This window comes from Salmo salar, chromosome 15 (assembly GCF_965601325.2).
Source record: "Salmo salar chromosome 15, fSalSal1, whole genome shotgun sequence".
Classification (NCBI taxonomy): Eukaryota; Metazoa; Chordata; class Actinopteri; order Salmoniformes; family Salmonidae; genus Salmo; species Salmo salar.
Window position 1 is genome coordinate 57242501 of NC_138305.1, and position 18119 is coordinate 57260619.

Sequence of the window (18119 nt, forward strand, 5' to 3'; positions counted from 1 at the left end):
GTTTCTTTCACCCTTTTCCTCTCTCTCCCTCTCTCTCTCTCTGACCCTTTTTCTCTCTCTCACCCTTTTCCTCGCTCTCTCTCTGTTTCTTTCACCCTTTTCCTCACTTTCTCTCTCTGTTTCTTTCACCCTTTTCCTCGCTCTCTCTCTGTTTCTTTCACCCTTTTCCTCACTTTCTCTCTCTGTTTCTTTCACCCTTTTCCTCTCTCTGTTTCTTTCACCCTTTTCCTCTCTCTCTCTCTCTCTGTTTCTTTCAACCTTTTCCTCTCTCTCTGTTTCTTTCACCCTTTTCCCCTCTCTCGCTCTCTCTCTCTGTCTCTATTTCTTTCACCCTTTTCCTCTCTCTCTGTTTCTTTCACCATTTTCCTCTCTCTCTCTCTCTCTCACCCTTTTTCTCTCTCTCACCCTTTTCCTCTCTCTTTCTCTGTTTCTTTCACCCTTTTCATCTCTTTCTCTCTCTGTTTCTTTCACCCTTTTCCTCTCTCTCTCTGTCTCTGTTTCTTTCACCCTTTTCCTCTCTCTCTGTTTCTTTCACCCTTTTCCTCTCTCTCTCTCTCTCACACTTTTTCTCTCTCTCACCCTTTTCCTCTCTCTCTCTCTCTCTCTCTCTCTCTCTCTCTCTCTCACCCTTTTCCTCTCTCTCACCCTTTTCCTCTCTCTCTCTCTCACCCTTTTCCTCTCTCTCTCTCTCTCTCTCTGTTTCTTTCACCCTTTTCCTCTCTCTCTCTCTCTCTCTCACCCTTTTTCTCTCTCTCTCACCCTTTTCCTCTCTCTCTCTCTCTCTCTCTCTCACCCTTTTCCTCTCTCTCTCTCTCTCTCTCTTTCACCCTTTTCCTCTCTCTCTCTGTTTTTCACCCCTTTCCTCTCTCTCTCTCTGTTCTTTCACCCTTTTCCTCTCTCTCTCTGTTTCTTTCACCCTTTTCCTCTCTCTCTCTCTCACCCTTTTTCTCTCTCTCACCCTTTTCCTCTCTCTCTCTCACCCTTTTCCTCTCTCTCTCTCACCATTTTCCTCTCTCTCTCTCTCTCTCTCTCTCTCTCTCTCTGTTTCTTTCACCCTTTTCCTCTCTCTCTGTTTCTTTCACCCTTTTCCTCTCTCTCTCTCTGTTTCTTTCTCTCTCTCTCTCTCTCTCTGTTTCTTTCACCCTTTTCCTCTCTCTCTCTGTTTCTTTCACCCTTTTCCTCTCTCTCTCTCTCTGTTTCTTTCACCCTTTTCCTCTCTCTCTGTTTCTTTCACCCTTTTCCTCTCTCTCTCTCTCTCTCTGTTTCTTTCACCCTTTTCCTCTCTCTCTGTTTCTTTCACCCTTTTCCTCTCTCTCTCTCTCTCTCTCACCCTTTTTCTCTCTCTCACCCTTTTCCTCTCACTCTCTCTCTCTCTCACCCTTTTCCTCTCTCTCTCTCTCTCTTTCACCCTTTTCCTCTCTCTCTCTCTCTCTCTCTCTCTGACCCTTTTTCTCTCTCTCACCCTTTTCCTCGCTCTCTCTCTGTTTCTTTCACCCTATTTTCCTCACTTTCTCTCTCTGTTTCTTTCACCCTTTTCCTCGCTCTCTCTCTGTTTCTTTCACCCTTTTCCTCACTTTCTCTCTCTGTTTCTTTCACCCTTTTCCTCTCTCTCTCTCTCTCTCTCTCTGTTTCTTTCACCCTTTTCCTCTCTCTGTTTCTTTCACCCTTTTCCTCTCTCTCTCTCTCTCTGTTTCTTTCAACCTTTTCCTCTCTCTCTGTTTCTTTCACCATTTTCCCCTCTCTCGCTCTCTCTCTCTGTCTCTATTTCTTTCACCCTTTTCCTCTCTCTCTGTTTCTTTCACCCTTTTCCTCTCTCTCTCTCTCTGTTTCTTTCACCCTTTTCCTCTCTCTCTGTTTCTTTCACCCTTTTCCTCTCTCTCTCTCTCTCTCTGTTTCTTTCACCCTTTTCCTCTCTCTCTGTTTCTTTCACCCTTTTCCTCTCTCTCTCTCTCTCTCTCACCCTTTTTCTCTCTCTCACCCTTTTCCTCTCTCTCTCTCTCTCTCTCACCCTTTTCCTCTCTCTCTCTCTCTCTTTCACCCTTTTCCTCTCTCTCTCTCTCTCTCTCTCTCTCTCACCCTTTTTCTCTCTCTCTCACCCTTTTCCTCTCTCTCTCTCTCTCTCTCTCTCTCTCTCACCCTTTTCCTCTCTCTCTCTCTCTCTCTTTCACCCTTTTCCTCTCTCTCTCTGTTTTTCACCCCTTTCCTCTCTCTCTCTCTGTTCTTTCACCCTTTTCCTCTCTCTCTCTTTCTTTCACCCTTTTCCTCTCTCTCTCTGTTTCTTTCACCCTTTTCCTCTCTCTCTCTCTCACCCTTTTTCTCTCTCTCACCCTTTTCCTCTCTCTCTCTCACCCTTTTCCTCTCTCTCTCTCACCCTTTTCCTCTCTCTCTCTCTCTCTCTCTCTCTCTCTCTCTCTGTTTCTTTCACCCTTTTCCTCTCTCTCTGTTTCTTTCACCCTTTTCCTCTCTCTCTGTTTCTTTCTCTCTCTCTCTCTCTCTCTCTCTCTGTTTCTTTCACCCTTTTCCTCTCTCTCTCTGTTTCTTTCACCCTTTTCCTCTCTCTCTCTCTCTGTTTCTTTCACCCTTTTCCTCTCTCTCTGTTTCTTTCACCCTTTTCCTCTCTCTCTCTCTCTCTCTCTCTCTCTCACCCTTTTTCTCTCTCTCTCACCCTTTTCCTCTCTCTCTCTCTCTCTCTCTCTCTCTCTCACCCTTTTCCTCTCTCTCTCTCTCTCTCTTTCACCCTTTTCCTCTCTCTCTCTGTTTTTCACCCCTTTCCTCTCTCTCTCTCTGTTCTTTCACCCTTTTCCTCTCTCTCTCTTTCTTTCACCCTTTTCCTCTCTCTCTCTGTTTCTTTCACCCTTTTCCTCTCTCTCTCTCTCACCCTTTTTCTCTCTCTCACCCTTTTCCTCTCTCTCTCTCACCCTTTTCCTCTCTCTCTCTCACCCTTTTCCTCTCTCTCTCTCTCTCTCTCTCTCTCTCTCTCTCTGTTTCTTTCACCCTTTTCCTCTCTCTCTGTTTCTTTCACCCTTTTCCTCTCTCTCTGTTTCTTTCTCTCTCTCTCTCTCTCTCTGTTTCTTTCACCCTTTTCCTCTCTCTCTCTGTTTCTTTCACCCTTTTCCTCTCTCTCTCTCTCTGTTTCTTTCACCCTTTTCCTCTCTCTCTGTTTCTTTCACCCTTTTCCTCTCTCTCTCTCTGTTTCTTTCACCCTTTTCCTCTCTCTCTCTTTCTTTCACCCTTTTCCCCTCTCTCTCTCTGTTTCTTTCACCCTTTTCCTCTCTCTCTCTTTCTGTTTCTTTTCACCCTTTTCCTCTCTCTCTCTCTCTCTCTCTCTCTCTCTCTCTCTCACCCTTTTCCTCTCTCTCTCTCTCTCTTTCACCCTTTTCCTCTCTCTCTCTCTGTTTCTTTCACCCTTTTCCTCTCTCTCTCTTTCTTTCACCCTTTTCCCCTCTCTCTCTCTGTTTCTTTCACCCTTTTCCTCTCTCTCTCTCTCTGTTTCTTTCACCCTTTTCCTCTCTCTCTCTTTCTGTTTCTTTTCACCCTTTTCCTCTCTCTCTCTCTCTCTCTCTCTCTCTCTCTCTCTCTCTGTTTCTTTCACCCTTTTCCTCTCTATCTGTTTCTTTCACCCTTTTCCTCTCTCTCTGTTTCTTTCACCCTTTTCCTCTCTCTCTGTTTCTTTCACCCTTTTCCTCTCTTTCTCTCTCTGTTTCTTTCACCCTTTTCCTCTCTTTCTCTCTCTGTTTCTTTCACCCTTTTCCTCTCTCTCTCTCTCTGTTTCTTTCACCCTTTTCCTCTCTCTCTGTTTCTTTCACCCTTTTCCTCTCTCTCTCTGTTTCTTTCACCCTTTTCCTCTCTCTCTCTCTCTCTCTGACCCTTTTTCTCTCTCTCACCCTTTTCCTCGCTCTCTCTCTGTTTCTTTCACCCTATTTTCCTCACTTTCTCTCTCTGTTTCTTTCACCCTTTTCCTCGCTCTCTCTCTGTTTCTTTCACCCTTTTCCTCACTTTCTCTCTCTGTTTCTTTCACCCTTTTCCTCTCTCTCTCTCTCTCTCTGTTTCTTTCACCCTTTTCCTCTCTCTGTTTCTTTCACCCTTTTCCTCTCTCTCTCTCTCTCTGTTTCTTTCAACCTTTTCCTCTCTCTCTGTTTCTTTCACCATTTTCCCCTCTCTCGCTCTCTCTCTCTGTCTCTATTTCTTTCACCCTTTTCCTCTCTCTCTGTTTCTTTCACCATTTTCCTCTCTCTCTCTCTCTCTCTCTCACCCTTTTTCTCTCTCTCACCCTTTTCCTCTCTCTTTCTCTGTTTCTTTCACCCTTTTCCTCTCTTTCTCTCTCTGTTTCTTTCACCCTTTTCCTCTCTCTCTCTGTCTCTGTTTCTTTCACCCTTTTCCTCTCTCTCTGTTTCTTTCACCCTTTTCCTCTCTCTCTCTCTCACACACTTTTTCTCTCTCTCACCCTTTTCCTCTCTCTCTCTCTCTCTCTCTCTCTCTCTCTCTCTCTCTCTCTCTCTCACCCTTTTCCTCTCTCTCACCCTTTTCCTCTCTCTCTCTCTCTCACCCTTTTCCTCTCTCTCTCTCTCTCTCTCTCTGTTTCTTTCACCCTTTTCCTCTCTCTCTCTCTCTCTCTCTCTCTCACCCTTTTTCTCTCTCTCTCACCCTTTTCCTCTCTCTCTCTCTCTCTCTCTCTCTCTCTCACCCTTTTCCTCTCTCTCTCTCTCTCTCTTTCACCCTTTTCCTCTCTCTCTCTGTTTTCACCCCTTTCCTCTCTCTCTCTCTGTTTCTTTCACCCTTTTCCTCTCTCTCTCTCTCTCTCTTTCACCCTTTTCCTCTCTCTCTCTGTTTTTCACCCCTTTCCTCTCTCTCTCTCTGTTTCTTTCACCCTTTTCCTCTCTCTCTCTCTTTCTTTCACCCTTTTCCTCTCTCTCTCTCTGTTTCTTTCACCCTTTTCCTCTCTCTCTCTCTCACCCTTTTTCTCTCTCTCACCCTTTTCCTCTCTCTCTCTCACCCTTTTCCTCTCTCTCTCTCACCCTTTTCCTCTCTCTCTCTCTCTCTCTCTCTGTTTCTTTCACCCTTTTCCTCTCTCTCTCTCTCTCTCTCTCTCTCACCCTTTTTCTCTCTCTCTCACCCTTTTCCTCTCTCTCTCTCTCTCTCTCTCTCTCTCTCTCTCACCCTTTTCCTCTCTCTCTCTCTCTCTTTCACCCTTTTCCTCTCTCTCTCTGTTTTTCACCCCTTTCCTCTCTCTCTCTGTTTCTTTCACCCTTTTCCTCTCTCTCTCTCTCTCTCTTTCACCCCTTTCCTCTCTCTCTCTCTGTTTCTTTCACCCTTTTCCTCTCTCTCTCTCTTTCTTTCACCCTTTTCCTCTCTCTCTCTCTGTTTCTTTCACCCTTTTCCTCTCTCTCTCTCTCACCCTTTTTCTCTCTCTCACCCTTTTCCTCTCTCTCTCTCACCCTTTTCCTCTCTCTCTCTCACCCTTTTCCTCTCTCTCTCTCTCTCTCTCTGTTTCTTTCACCCTTTTCCTCTCTCTCTGTTTCTTTCACCCTTTTCCTCTCTCTCTGTTTCTTTCACCCTTTTCCTCTCTCTCTGTTTCTTTCACCCTTTTCCTCTCTCTCTGTTTCTTTCACCCTTTTCCTCTCTCTCTCTCTGTTTCTTTCTCTCTCTCTCTCTCTCTGTTTCTTTCACCCATTTCCTCTCTCTCTCTGTTTCTTTCACCCTTTTCCTCTCTCTCTCTCTCTGTTTCTTTCACCCTTTTCCTCTCTCTCCCTCTCTCTCTCTCTGACCCTTTTTCTCTCTCTCACCCTTTTCCTCGCTCTCTCTCTGTTTCTTTCACCCTTTTCCTCTCTCTCTCTGTTTCTTTCACCCTTTTCCTCTCTCTCTCTCTCACCCTTTTTCTCTCTCTCACCCTTTTCCTCTCTCTCTCTCACCCTTTTCCTCTCTCTCTCTCACCCTTTTCCTCTCTCTCTCTCTCTCTCTGTTTCTTTCACCCTTTTCCTCTCTCTCTCTCTCTCTCTCACCCTTTTTCTCTCTCTCACCCTTTTCCTCTCTCTCTCTCTCTCTCACCCTTTTCCTCTCTCTCTCTCTCTCTCTCTTTCACCCTTTTCATCTCTCTCTCTCTGTTTCTTTCACCCTTTTCCTCTCTCTCTCTCTGTTTCTTTCACCCTTTTCCTCTCTCTCTCTGTTTCTTTCACCCTTTTCCTCTCTCTCTCTCTGTCTGTCTGTTTCACCCTTTTTCTCTCTCTCTGTTTCTTTCTAATGTACATTAGCTCTTCAACAGGAATGGCCTTCTAAGGTATGAATGACATTGGTACACACTGCCAGCTAAAAAGGATGTTAGATTAATGTGCCAGACAGCATGTTGGCTTCTATTGTAAACAGGGCTCTGGTCAAAATTACTGCACTATGTATAGGGAATAGCTTGCCATTTGGGACACAATCATGCACTTTACTGGCTATCACACATACAGAGGCATTCATTCTTACAGCCACTGTGCGATGTAATTCCCATTATAAAGCCATTTTTCTCTCTCCCCTGTCATATCCCCTGAAAAGGGCTCTGGCCTGCCTCCACTCTGTACACACACACTGTGTTTGGGGATACAGCCAGACTATATGCCAGCTAAACTGCTGAGCAAACACGCAAGCATGCAGGCACACACACATACGCACCCACACACACACACACACACACACAAACAAACACCACCAAACATTCACCCCCATTTCTGCTTCAATTGTCGGCTGGGTCAAGTTCAGACAGGTGGGTGAGAGGGTCAGGGGGTATAAATTAGCTGGATAGAGTCATGAGTGTCTAGCAGGCTATAGCATCAGAGCTCGGGGGCCAAAGGCGATGGAAGAATATAGCTACTGTAGAGATACTGTAGTTTTGGCCCTGGTGGGGAGGGGGGCTAAATCTGCCCCTGTATAATTCTGGGATACTGTAGAGTAGTGTATACTCATGGAATGATATAGCTACTGTGGAGAGTGTAGTTTATCCAGGGGTTAGTTGTGGCCTGGAGTGCAGTGTGATCCTAGCCACCCCCGTTCTCCCTGGGCTATGGTACAGATAGGTTTATTTGAGTCCTATGAATCCCAGTGTGAGTCATCAATAACCACAGGCTTTACAGAGAATTCTTCATTTAGGGAGACCTAAAATTGCAACATTTTACTATGCAACTGTAATGTGTAATATTAGGACTACTGCAGTACTGTGGAACTTTCTGTATAGTCTTTGGTATTTGTGATTCAGACATTTCACCCTTCATGAAATGTCATCATTTGGATGGTTGGATAGTTGGATCTTTGTCTCTCATTGTTTATGATACCTGTTGATTTTTCATCTGTACATTTTGTGATTCAGAACTTTGAGTTTATTTTTAATAATGCAGATAGATTGTAGTTTCCATCAATGCAATTGTCTGCATCATTTCCAATCCCCCATATATATTTTAAAAATAGAATTAGATAAAATAGATTTCCCCCTAGATCTTTGAGTCTTAGTTGAAATTAACAGTATTCCCCACAGATGTAGGATCTTCATTTGAGCCAGTTTGCAACTCCAGAAAAATAATCCTGCAGCAAAAGAAAATGTGAATTATTCTGTGGATTCTAATTTATGGAAATTTTTGTAGGGGTTAATAAAAAAAATTAAGTGGAAATTACAAACTTCAGAGGCCTTTTAAAACCTCAAATACACTACAAGTTTAACATTTCCTGCAACACAGGAAAGTTCTCCTGCAAAAGGGTGATCAAATTAAGATCCTACATCTGTTTGTGCAAAAGAATATTGGGTGCCATGGAGTCACACTATTTATCCCGTCAGTCTGTGATATGTACCCGTAGCTGATTTTCTCTGGTCATTCTATTTTCATACTTGGCCACACTTGGCTGCACAGAGACCTTACCTGACCTCCTCCCTCGTACCCCCTACAGAACTCAAAGATGGCAAGCAAGCTGTGTTGACCATCGCTGCTGGGAGTTACTGTTGGATTCAGATCCAAGCAGAATAGCAACTTTACATAAAAGCTAATCTTTGTATCAGAATGCCAAAGACAAGACTGACTGACTTACAGGGAGAAAAGCATTATCATTGTAATGACTTTCTCTCAATTCTTCTTCCCTGCTTGTAAATGAAAAAAAGGTCATGTTTTCTAATGCTCTTTATGGTGGATGTGTAAAGATTGAACTCCTGACCTCACCGTCTAAGTCAATTATACATTGTTAATTGTATAATTGTACATTATTTGAGATAACTACATGGTATAAGCAAAAATGTAAACTCATCTAATTATAGTAGCGAGTATGGCCCAACCCATCCACTCCTCTCTGATCTCCAATGTCTGTCTTAGGGCAAGAAAAGAGGGTCAAACCGTACTTCCAGGCATACTCTAATTCTTACAGAATCCCCCAGTGGACATACACAGCTTTCGGAAAGTATTCAGACCCCTTGACCTTTTCCCAATTTTGATACGTAACAACCTTCTTCTAAAATTGATTATATCGTTTTTTCCCCCTCATCAATCTACACACAGTTTGCCGTAATGACAATATCACATTTACATTAGTATTCAGACCCTTTATTCATTACTTTGTTGAAGCACCTTTGACAGCGATAACAGTATTGAGTCTTCTTGGGTATGACGCTACGTACAGGCTTGGCACACCGGTATTTGGGGAGATTCTCCCATTCTTCTCTGCAGATCCTTTCAAGGTCTGTCAGGTTGGATGGGGAGCGTTGCGGCACAGCTATTTTCAGGTCTCTCCAGAGATGTTCATTCGGGTTCAAGTCCGGGCTCTGGCTGGGCCCCTCAAGGACATTAAGAGTTTTGGAAAACTCCAAGGGGGCTGTCATGTCCCTTTTACTGAGGAATGGCTTTGATCTGGCTATTCTACCATAAAGGCCTGATTGGTGGAGTACTGCAGAGATTGTTGTCCTTCTGGAAGGTTCTCCACTCTCCACAGAGGAACTCTAGAGCTCTGTCAGAGTGACCATCGGGTCCTTGTTCACCTCCCTGACCAAGGCCCTTCTCCCCCGATTGCTCAGTTTGGCCGGGCGGCTAGGAAGTGTCTTGGTGTTTCCAAACTTCTTCCATTTAAGAATGATGGAGGCAATCTCTAGCACCCAGACAAAGAAAGTAAGGCAAAGATATGAGAACAAAATGGCCGTGGGGCTCCAGAAAAAATTCGAAAGCCTCCCAGTCAGTCAGATAATGTGGTCTACCACCATGTGAAACAAACAGTAGCACTTTCCCTTTGAAAACCACAGAGGCTATTTGAATATCCACTTCTTAGTGTCACTCGAACAATACACTTATTGATATTGGCGCTGTGCTGGAGCTCAAAAGCTCTTTACACAAATGGCAAAGGAGAGGAAATGAACGGGAGGATATAAGCTAGTAGAATATTGAATTCAGCTGAGGTCTTCATAAGCTATCTCTCTGTCTCCCTTTCTCCCTCTCTCGCTCTCTGTCTTTGTGTTTGCATGATGGGAGATCTGGAGAAGAAGTGGAGGAGAGGAAAGAAGACTTTGGCTCTATCTAATTTATGCTCATAACTTATTTAACTTCTGAGGAGGAGAGGTTGTTTTTATTAACTCATGCTTTCCCTAACTAGCATAATAGGGAACAGATGTACTCAGTGTTTAGTGATGTAGGCTTGCTGGGCTTCACCATCGATCGCTTGCTGAGTTGAGAGGTTTTTTGGTTCAGTGCTTCTGTATCTACTTGTCACATTTTTTTCTTTTTCCAAAAAGCACTTTAGCTTTGACGTTAATATAACCTCTTTAAGTCAGTATGAAAGTCTTGTACACAGAAGAGGTCGCCCCTGTGTGTGTGTGTGTGTGTGTGTGCGTGTGTGTGTGTGTGTGCACGCGCGCTTCAGGTCAGATCTGTGAGTTATAGTTCAGTTTTAATGCAATGTAGAGACTCTGGCTAGTTTGTGTGTGTAACGGGTTTCGTCGGAAGGAGTGGACCAAAGCACAGCATGGTAAGTGTTCATGATTTGTATTATCAAAAAAAACACTCAAACAAAATAACATAAGGGAAAAACGAAAGCGCACAGTTCTGTCAGGTACAGAATACAAAACAGAAAACAACTACCCACAAACACAGGTGGGAAAAGCTGCCTAAGTATGATTCCCAATCAGAGACAACGATAAACAGCTACCTCTGATTGGGAACCCTACTCGGCCAACACAAAGAAATAGATGACATAGAATGCCCACCCCACATCACACCCTGACCTAACCAAATAGAGAAATAAAACGGCTCTCTAAGGTCAGGACGTGACAGTGTGATATACAGAGACTGGGGCTAGTTGGTTGGTTCCTCGCCGGCTATGAACAACTGGACTCTTGTCAGGCTAATAATAAACTCCATGGCTCCATCTGAAGACTCTTCTCTCTGTCTCTGCTTCTGGCCCCTGGCTTGGACAAGAGCCTCCGGAGTAAGATGGAATCGTAGGGTTTGAACCCCCTCTGATGCAACACACACGTACCGAAAGAAACACACATGCACACACACACACACACACACACACACACACACACACACACACACACACACACACACACACACACACACACACTCAAAAAAGGGGGGCGAGAATGATACAATATGCTGCCTTGCCTTCTCTCTCTCTCTCTCGCGCTAGCTCTGTCACTCTCTTTCCCTCTCTCTCTCTTTCTGTCTTTGCATAATGGGAGATCTGGAGAAGAAGTGGAGGAGAGGAATGAAGAAAGGATGGAAGAAAGAGAATTCAGAGAGAAACTTTGGCTCTATCTAATTTATGCTCGTAACTTATTTAACTTCTGAGGAGGAGAGTTTTTTTTTAAACTCATGCTGTCCTTAGCTGGTATAATGGGGAAGAAATGTACTCAGTGTTTAGTGACAGGCATGCTGGGCTTCACCATCGATAGCTTGCTGAGTTGAGAATTGTTTTTGGTTCAATGCTTCTGTATCTACCTGTCTAATGTATGGGGGTTTGAACCCCCTCTGATGCAGCACACACATACTCTAAGAAGAAACAGGGGGGTGATAAGGGGGTAATGAGGAGGGCGATAAAGATACAATATGCTGCATTGACTTTTATATATATATATATATATATATATATATATATATATATATATATATATATATATATATATATTGTGGCAAACCTCTTCAAAGTTAGGAGCGTTTGTCACAAATTAAGTGGGAAACTGTCACCAAAGTCAGCCCAGAATGAAAGTTATTTTGAACATGACAGTACCTGTGTGTTTGTTTCGCTGTCCTGGTCCACCCAGGCCGCAGGTAAGGTCAAGGATAGCAGGGTTCGGTACACAAATCTGGTTCTCGGTAGGTCCAGGTCTAAACGCCAACAGGTAAGTCCAAAACAGTCCAGCTCGTACACGGTAAATCCAGCCAATGTAGATTGTCTCTTTCTCTATGGTTCATAGATCCTTCCCGCCCTCTCTCTCTCTTCCTGGTTTTTCTTGACCTTTTATCTGTGGGTCGGCTCCACCTTCTGAGGGTTCCCCTTGCTTCTGGGAATTGTAGTTTTGGCAGTCGGCCATTTTGTGATCTGTAGTTCTGATCGGGGTGGCCATTTTAGTGATCGGGCAGAGCCCGTTTATTAGTTCTGCCCTCACATATCTGCCATTTATCACTCGACCCCCTTCTTTGCCACTATATATATATATATATATATATATATATATATATATATATATATATATATATATATATAAAGTATTTGATCCTCTGCTGATTTTGTGCGTTTTCCCACTGACAAAGAAATGATCAGTCTATAATTTTAATGGCAGGTTTATTTGAACAGTGAGAGACAGAATAACAATAAAATCCAGAAAAACGCATGTCAAAAATGTTATAAATTGATTTGCATTTTAATGAGAGAAATAAGTTTTTGTCCCCTCTCAATCAGAAAGATTTCTGGCTCCCAGGTGTCTTTTATACAGGTAACGAGCTGAGATTAGGAGCACACTCTTAAAGGAAGTGCTCCTAATCTCCGCTTGTTACCTGTATAAAAGACACCTGTCCACAGAAGCAATCAATCAATCAGATTCCAAACTCTCCACCATGGCCAAGACCAAAGAGCTCTCTAAGGATGTCAGGGACAAGATTGTAGACCAACACAAGGCTGGAATGGATTACAAGACCATCGCCAAGCAGCTTGGTGAGAAGGTGACAACAGTTGGTGCGATTATTCGCAAATGGAAGAAACACAAAAGAACTGTCAATCTCCCTCGGCCTGGGGTTCCATGCAAGATCTCTCCTCGTGGAGTTGCAATGATCCTGAGAACGGTGAGGAATCAGCCCAGAACTACACGGTAGGATCTTGTCATTGATCTCAAGGCAGCTGGGACCATAGTCACCAAGAAAACAATTGGTAACACACTACGCCGTGAAGGACTGAAATCCTGCAGCACCCGCAAGGTCCCCCTGCTCAAGAAAGCACATATACATGCCCGTCTGAAGTTTGCCAATGAACATCTGAATGATTCAGAGGACAACTGGGTGAAAGTGTTGTGGTCAGATGAGACCAAAATGGAGCTCTTTGGCATCAACTCAACTCGCCGTGTTTGGAGGAGGAGGAATGCTGCCTATGACCCCAAGAACAACATCCCCACCGTCAAACATGGAGGTGGAAACATTATGCTTTGGGGGTGTTTTTCTGCTAAGGGGACAGGACAACTTCACCGCATCAAAGGGATGATGGACGGGGCCTTGTACCATCAAATCCTGGGTGAGAACCTCCTTCCCTCAAACCAGGGCATTGAAAATGGGTCGTGGGTGGGTATTCCAGCATGACAATGACCCAAAACACACGGCCAAGGCAACAAAGGAGTGGCTCAAGAAGAAGCACATTAAGGTCCTGGAGTGGTCTAGCCAGTCTCCAGACCTTAGTCCCATAGAAAATCTGTGGAGGGAGCTGAAGGTTCGAGTTGCCAAACATCAGCCTCGAAACCTTAATGACTTGGAGAAGGTCTGCAAAGAGGTGTGGGACAAAATCTCTCCTGAGATGTGTGCAAACCTGGTGGCCAACTACAAGAAACATCTGACCTCTGTGATTGCCAACAAGGGTTTTGCCACCAGGTACTAAGTCATGTTTTGCAGAGGGGGTCAAATACTTATTTCCCTCATTAAAATCCAAATCAATTTATAACATTTTTGACATGCGTTTTTCTGGATTTCTTTGTTGTTATTCTGTCTCTCACTGTTCAAATAAACCTACCATTAAAATTATAGACTGATCATTTCTTTGTCAGTGGGCAAACGTACAAAATCAGCAGGGGATCAAATACTTTTTTCCCTCACTGTATACATATATATATATATATATATATATATATATATAAAAGTCAATGCAGCATATTGTATCATTATCACCCTCCTCATTACCCTCTTATCACCCCCCTGTTTCTTCTTAGAGTATGTGTGTGCTGCATCAGAGGGGGTTCAAACCCCCATACATTAGACAAGTAGATACAGAAGCATTGAACCAAAAACAATTCTCAACTCAGCAAGCTATCGATGGTGAAGCCCAGCATGCCTGTCACTAAACACTGAGTACATTTCTTCTACCATTATACCAGCTAAGGACAGCATGAGTTTTAAAAAAAACTCTCCTCCTCAGCAGTTAAATAAGTTACGAGCATAAATTAGATAGAGCCAAAGTTTCTCTCTGAATTCTCTTTCTTCCATCCTTTCTTCATTCCTCTCCTCCACTTCTTCTCCAGATCTCCCATTATGCAAAGACAGAAAGAGAGAGGTGTGGGAAAGAGAGAGCGAGAGAGAGAGGGAAAGAGAGTGACAGCATATTGTATCATTATCACCCTCCTCAGTATATATATATATATATACTGTACCAGTCAAGAGTTTGGACACTTGTTCTCATTCAACGGTTTTTCTTAATTTTTTATATTTTCTACATTGTAGAATAATAGTAAAGACATCAAAACTAGCCACCCTGGCTACTTTGAGGAATTTCAAATATGAAATATATCTTGGTTTGTTGAACACTTTTTTGGTTACTACATGATTACAATGTAGAAAACAGTAAAATTAAAGATAATCTGAGTAGGTGTGTCCAAACTCTTGACTGGTACTGTATACAGTGGCAATAAAAAGTATGTTAACACTTTGGAAATACCTGTATTTCTGCATAAATTGGTCATAAAATTTGATCTGATCTTCATCTAGGTCACAACAATAGACAAACACAGTCTGCTTAAACTAATAACACACAAACAATTATATACGTGTTCATGTCTTTATTGAACACACCTTGTAAACATTCACAGTGCAGTATGTGAACCCTTGGATTTAATAACTGGTTGACCCTCCTTTGGCAGCAAGAACCTCAACCAAACGTTTTCTGTAGTTGCGGATCAGACTTGCACAACGGTCCGGAGGAATTTTGGACCATTCCTCTTTACAAAACTGTTTCAGTTCAGCAATATTCTTGGGATGTCTGGTGTGAACTGCTCTCTTGAGGTCATGCCACAGCATCTCAATATGGTTGAGGTCAGGACTCTGACTGGGCCACTCCAGGTGTATTTTCTTCTGTTGAAGCCATTTTGTTGTTGATTTACTTCTGTGTTTTGGGTCGTTGTCCTGTTGCATCACCCAACTTCTGTTGAGCTTCAATTGGCGGACATACTGTATATATCCCAGTCTGGAAGTTGAACATATGATAAGACCCACATCCAATACAACAGAACAGCTATCTCTCCGACACCACCCAATCCCAAGCCTTGTGTGATAATATCCGATGCTATCGCCATCAAATGAGATTCTATCAGTCTCCAATACGATGCTATCGCTAGCCAATGCAGTGATATCGAATTCCTATGCGCTGCTGCTCCTCTTCTGCTCACTCAGGCAGCAGAGATATGTGTTGGCTTTGGAGGCAAAGCAAGGCCAGTATGTGTGAGTGAGTGAATGTGTGTGCGTGCATGAATGTGCACGCAGCAACTACAGATGTCGGATGTTAATTTTAGCCAGTTTGCTAGAGCAGGAAAATAATCCTGCATCTACAGGAAATGTGAACTATTATGTGGATTACAGTATATATAATTAATGGACATTTTTGTGGGGGTTGATATATTTTTTTGTGAGGGAAAATCAAGTCTGAAATTAAAATTTCACGTATACTCCCTCTGGCGCTCGAGGTCCCCAGACTGCTCATTACTACGCACGCCTGTCACCATCGTTATGCGTACCTGCGCCACATCAGACTCACCTGGACTCCATCACCTTCCTGATTACCTTCCCTACATATGTCACTCCCTATGGTTCCTTCCTCAGACGTTATTGTTTCTGTTCCATTTTTTTTTGTTTGTTTCATGTCTGTACACTACTCGTGTTTGTTGTTTTGTCCGTGTTCGTTTCTATATTAAATTATTCACTCCCTGAACTTGCTTCCTGACTCCCAGCGTACACATTACAGGGAGCCTTTTTAAACCTCAAATAAATTAAACGTTTTACATTTATTGGAAAGTTTTCCTGCAACAGGGGGATCAGATCCTACATCTGTACATCACCTATTAGGATACACAAGCACAAAGCAAAATGCAGTGCTGTCTAGCCATAAATTGACAGTATACTATGACAAATTATTTAACCGTTGTTACTGATCAAAATCTTAGAAAAACCTTGACAAAGTACAAACTTAATTAGCATAGGCTTGTCATTGAGAAAGGTAGACACAGGGAATCCTGGCTCCCTGTAGAGGAAAGGCTGTGCAGTCACTGCACCACGGCAGAAATTGACACAGAGCTACATTTCCTGACAAAATTGCAAAAATATCAAGCAATTAGAGTTTTATTTCCACAAATGTGAAATGGTTATTGAAGGTTTCCAAGACCTCTCTGATGAGAAGAGATGACCCATCCTGTTGGGTGAGGATGCAGAGAGCTGTGGGTTGGCAGCGCACTACATTGCTGCCTGCCATAAAATGAGGGATTGTGTCTGACAGATCAACCAACCTGCACATGTCTTTGTGTTATTTGCTTATTTATTTACTGAATTTCTTACTGATTTCCAATACACCCCCCCCCCACCCCCACCCTTGACTATTGCTGTTACTGATTGTCCTGTTCGTGACAATGTTGATTATTTTTCGTGATGTTATTGATATTGTTAATGAATCATTCCATTTCCAAAGTACGCTTCGGCAATATGTACGTCATTACGTCATGCCAATAAAGCAAGTGAAATTGAAAATTGAGAGAGAGAAAGAGAGACAGAAAAAGAGAGAGAGATACATGACGGAGGGTCAATTACACCTCCATGTTGTAGACCAGAGGAAGAGACTGAACGCGAGTTCACCTTTCACCACCACCCACTGCAACATGGTTAAGGTTGTTGTACCAGTTAGTGAAAGATGGTGAAGCTGTGAATGAGGGTTTATCAGATAGAGATATCAGATCTCCTTTGAGGATGGTAAGAGTCCGACACAATGTATTGGGTGATAAAGTGTGGTTGTAATAAAAAAAGGAAATTGGTAGAGGGTAGGGACTCACCTTTCCAGGGCTGATGGAGGTTAACAATGCCCAGTAACCTGATAAAGACCAGGATGGGTTCCAAACGTTGTAACTCTAGCTAGCTAGAAGATTTTTTTAAATTCAGCAAACAGTGAGCAGACATTCGCTTTCCTTTCGTTGCTATTTCTTTGTATTTTCTTTATATCCAGTCCTTGTGCCACAACTACCCCTTTAATAACCATGGAAGACATTCATCAGTGGCCTATCCGCCTTAATTAAAGAAGCCAAGGGCTTTATGTCAAGTAAGTCATCTAACCAACCGCATGTCCTACACAGATCCGATGGACCAAGACAGCAGGCAGCGTGTCGGATCGCTTCCAGGACTCCAGCGTGTTTAACGAGACGCTGCACATCTCCAAGATCCAGAGACACCAGGGAGGACGCTACTACTGCAAGGCTGAGAACGGCCTGGGCTCCCCGGCCATCAAGTCCATACGGGTCGACGTCTACTGTAAGTACTGTACATTACCTTCGGACACAGTGGTTGGGTCAAGGTTGTTTTCTTTTTATTTAAATGTACTTTCTCAACGTAATAACATTGCATAAAATTCAACGTGGCTAGTTAGTATACCGTTCCCTTTCGATTTTAGAGCTGCAAAATGTTACTTTTTGGGCGACTCGACCAAATACACATAGAAATTTGTGTTATAGATCTGTCATTCTCATTGAAAGCACATCTAAGAAGTGGTAGATCGGTTCTATGTGCGCTATTTCAATGCTTCCCTTAAGTTTTGTTTTTGCATCTTTTACTTTCGGTTTTCTGCACCACTTTCAAACAGCTGAAAACACAACATTTTTGCTTATGGAAAGATATTTCACTGCGGTTTAGATGGTACAATGATTCTCTACACTATACTTGCTTGTTTTGTCACATACACTGATATTAGGAAAACTATTCAAATTTTAGCAACCAGGGAATGGCGGAGTGATTTCTGCATAGTTGTTCTTTAAACTAGATTTCAACCATAAGTTAACGATAAGTTTTTAAGGTTTGGTTCATTCCAATTGTTGCACAATTCAATCAAATGTCAGTCAATACTAAATGTTGAATTGGGGCCCTATCTAAACATCCTGTGTCTGTGTGTGTGTGTGTGTGGGGGGGGGGGGGGGGGGGGGGTGCTGTACAGTAGACAACAGTATAAACAACCCAGCCCAGTAGCTTCCACCCTAGTCAACCTAGCCATTAACCTCTATGGGCTAGGTGGGACGCTAGCGTGCCACCCGTGGTGCACTCCATCAACAGCAGGTGCATTTCAAGAGCGGCAAATTTGAATCCAAATAAATGTCAAAATTCAAATTTTTCAAAAATACAACTATTTTACACCATTTCAAAGATAAACATCTCCTTAATCTAACCACGTTTTACGATTTCAAAAAGGTTTTACGGCGAAAGCATAAATTTAGAGTATGTTAGGACAGTACATTTACAAGAGTTGTGTGTAATGTTTTGTCAAGTCAAAGACAGGGTCACCAAAACCATAAAACCAGCTAAAATGATGCACTAACCTTTTACAATCTCCATCAGATGACACTCCTAGGACATTATGTTAGACAATGCATGCATTTTTAGTTCTATCAAGTTCATATTTAT

The 18119-nt window shown here is 43.0% G+C and overlaps 1 protein-coding gene across 1 annotated transcript in view; it reads left to right on the top strand.

The window, feature by feature from the left end:
* LOC106571582 (MAM domain-containing glycosylphosphatidylinositol anchor protein 2) overlaps window positions 1-18119 on the top strand; it is a 416194-nt gene that overhangs the window by 159735 nt on the left and 238340 nt on the right. Inside the window, exon 3 of the mRNA XM_014144816.3 lies at window positions 16805-16979. Coding sequence (XP_014000291.1) covers window positions 16805-16979 — 175 coding nt within the window. The remainder of the gene's footprint in view (window positions 1-16804; window positions 16980-18119) is intronic.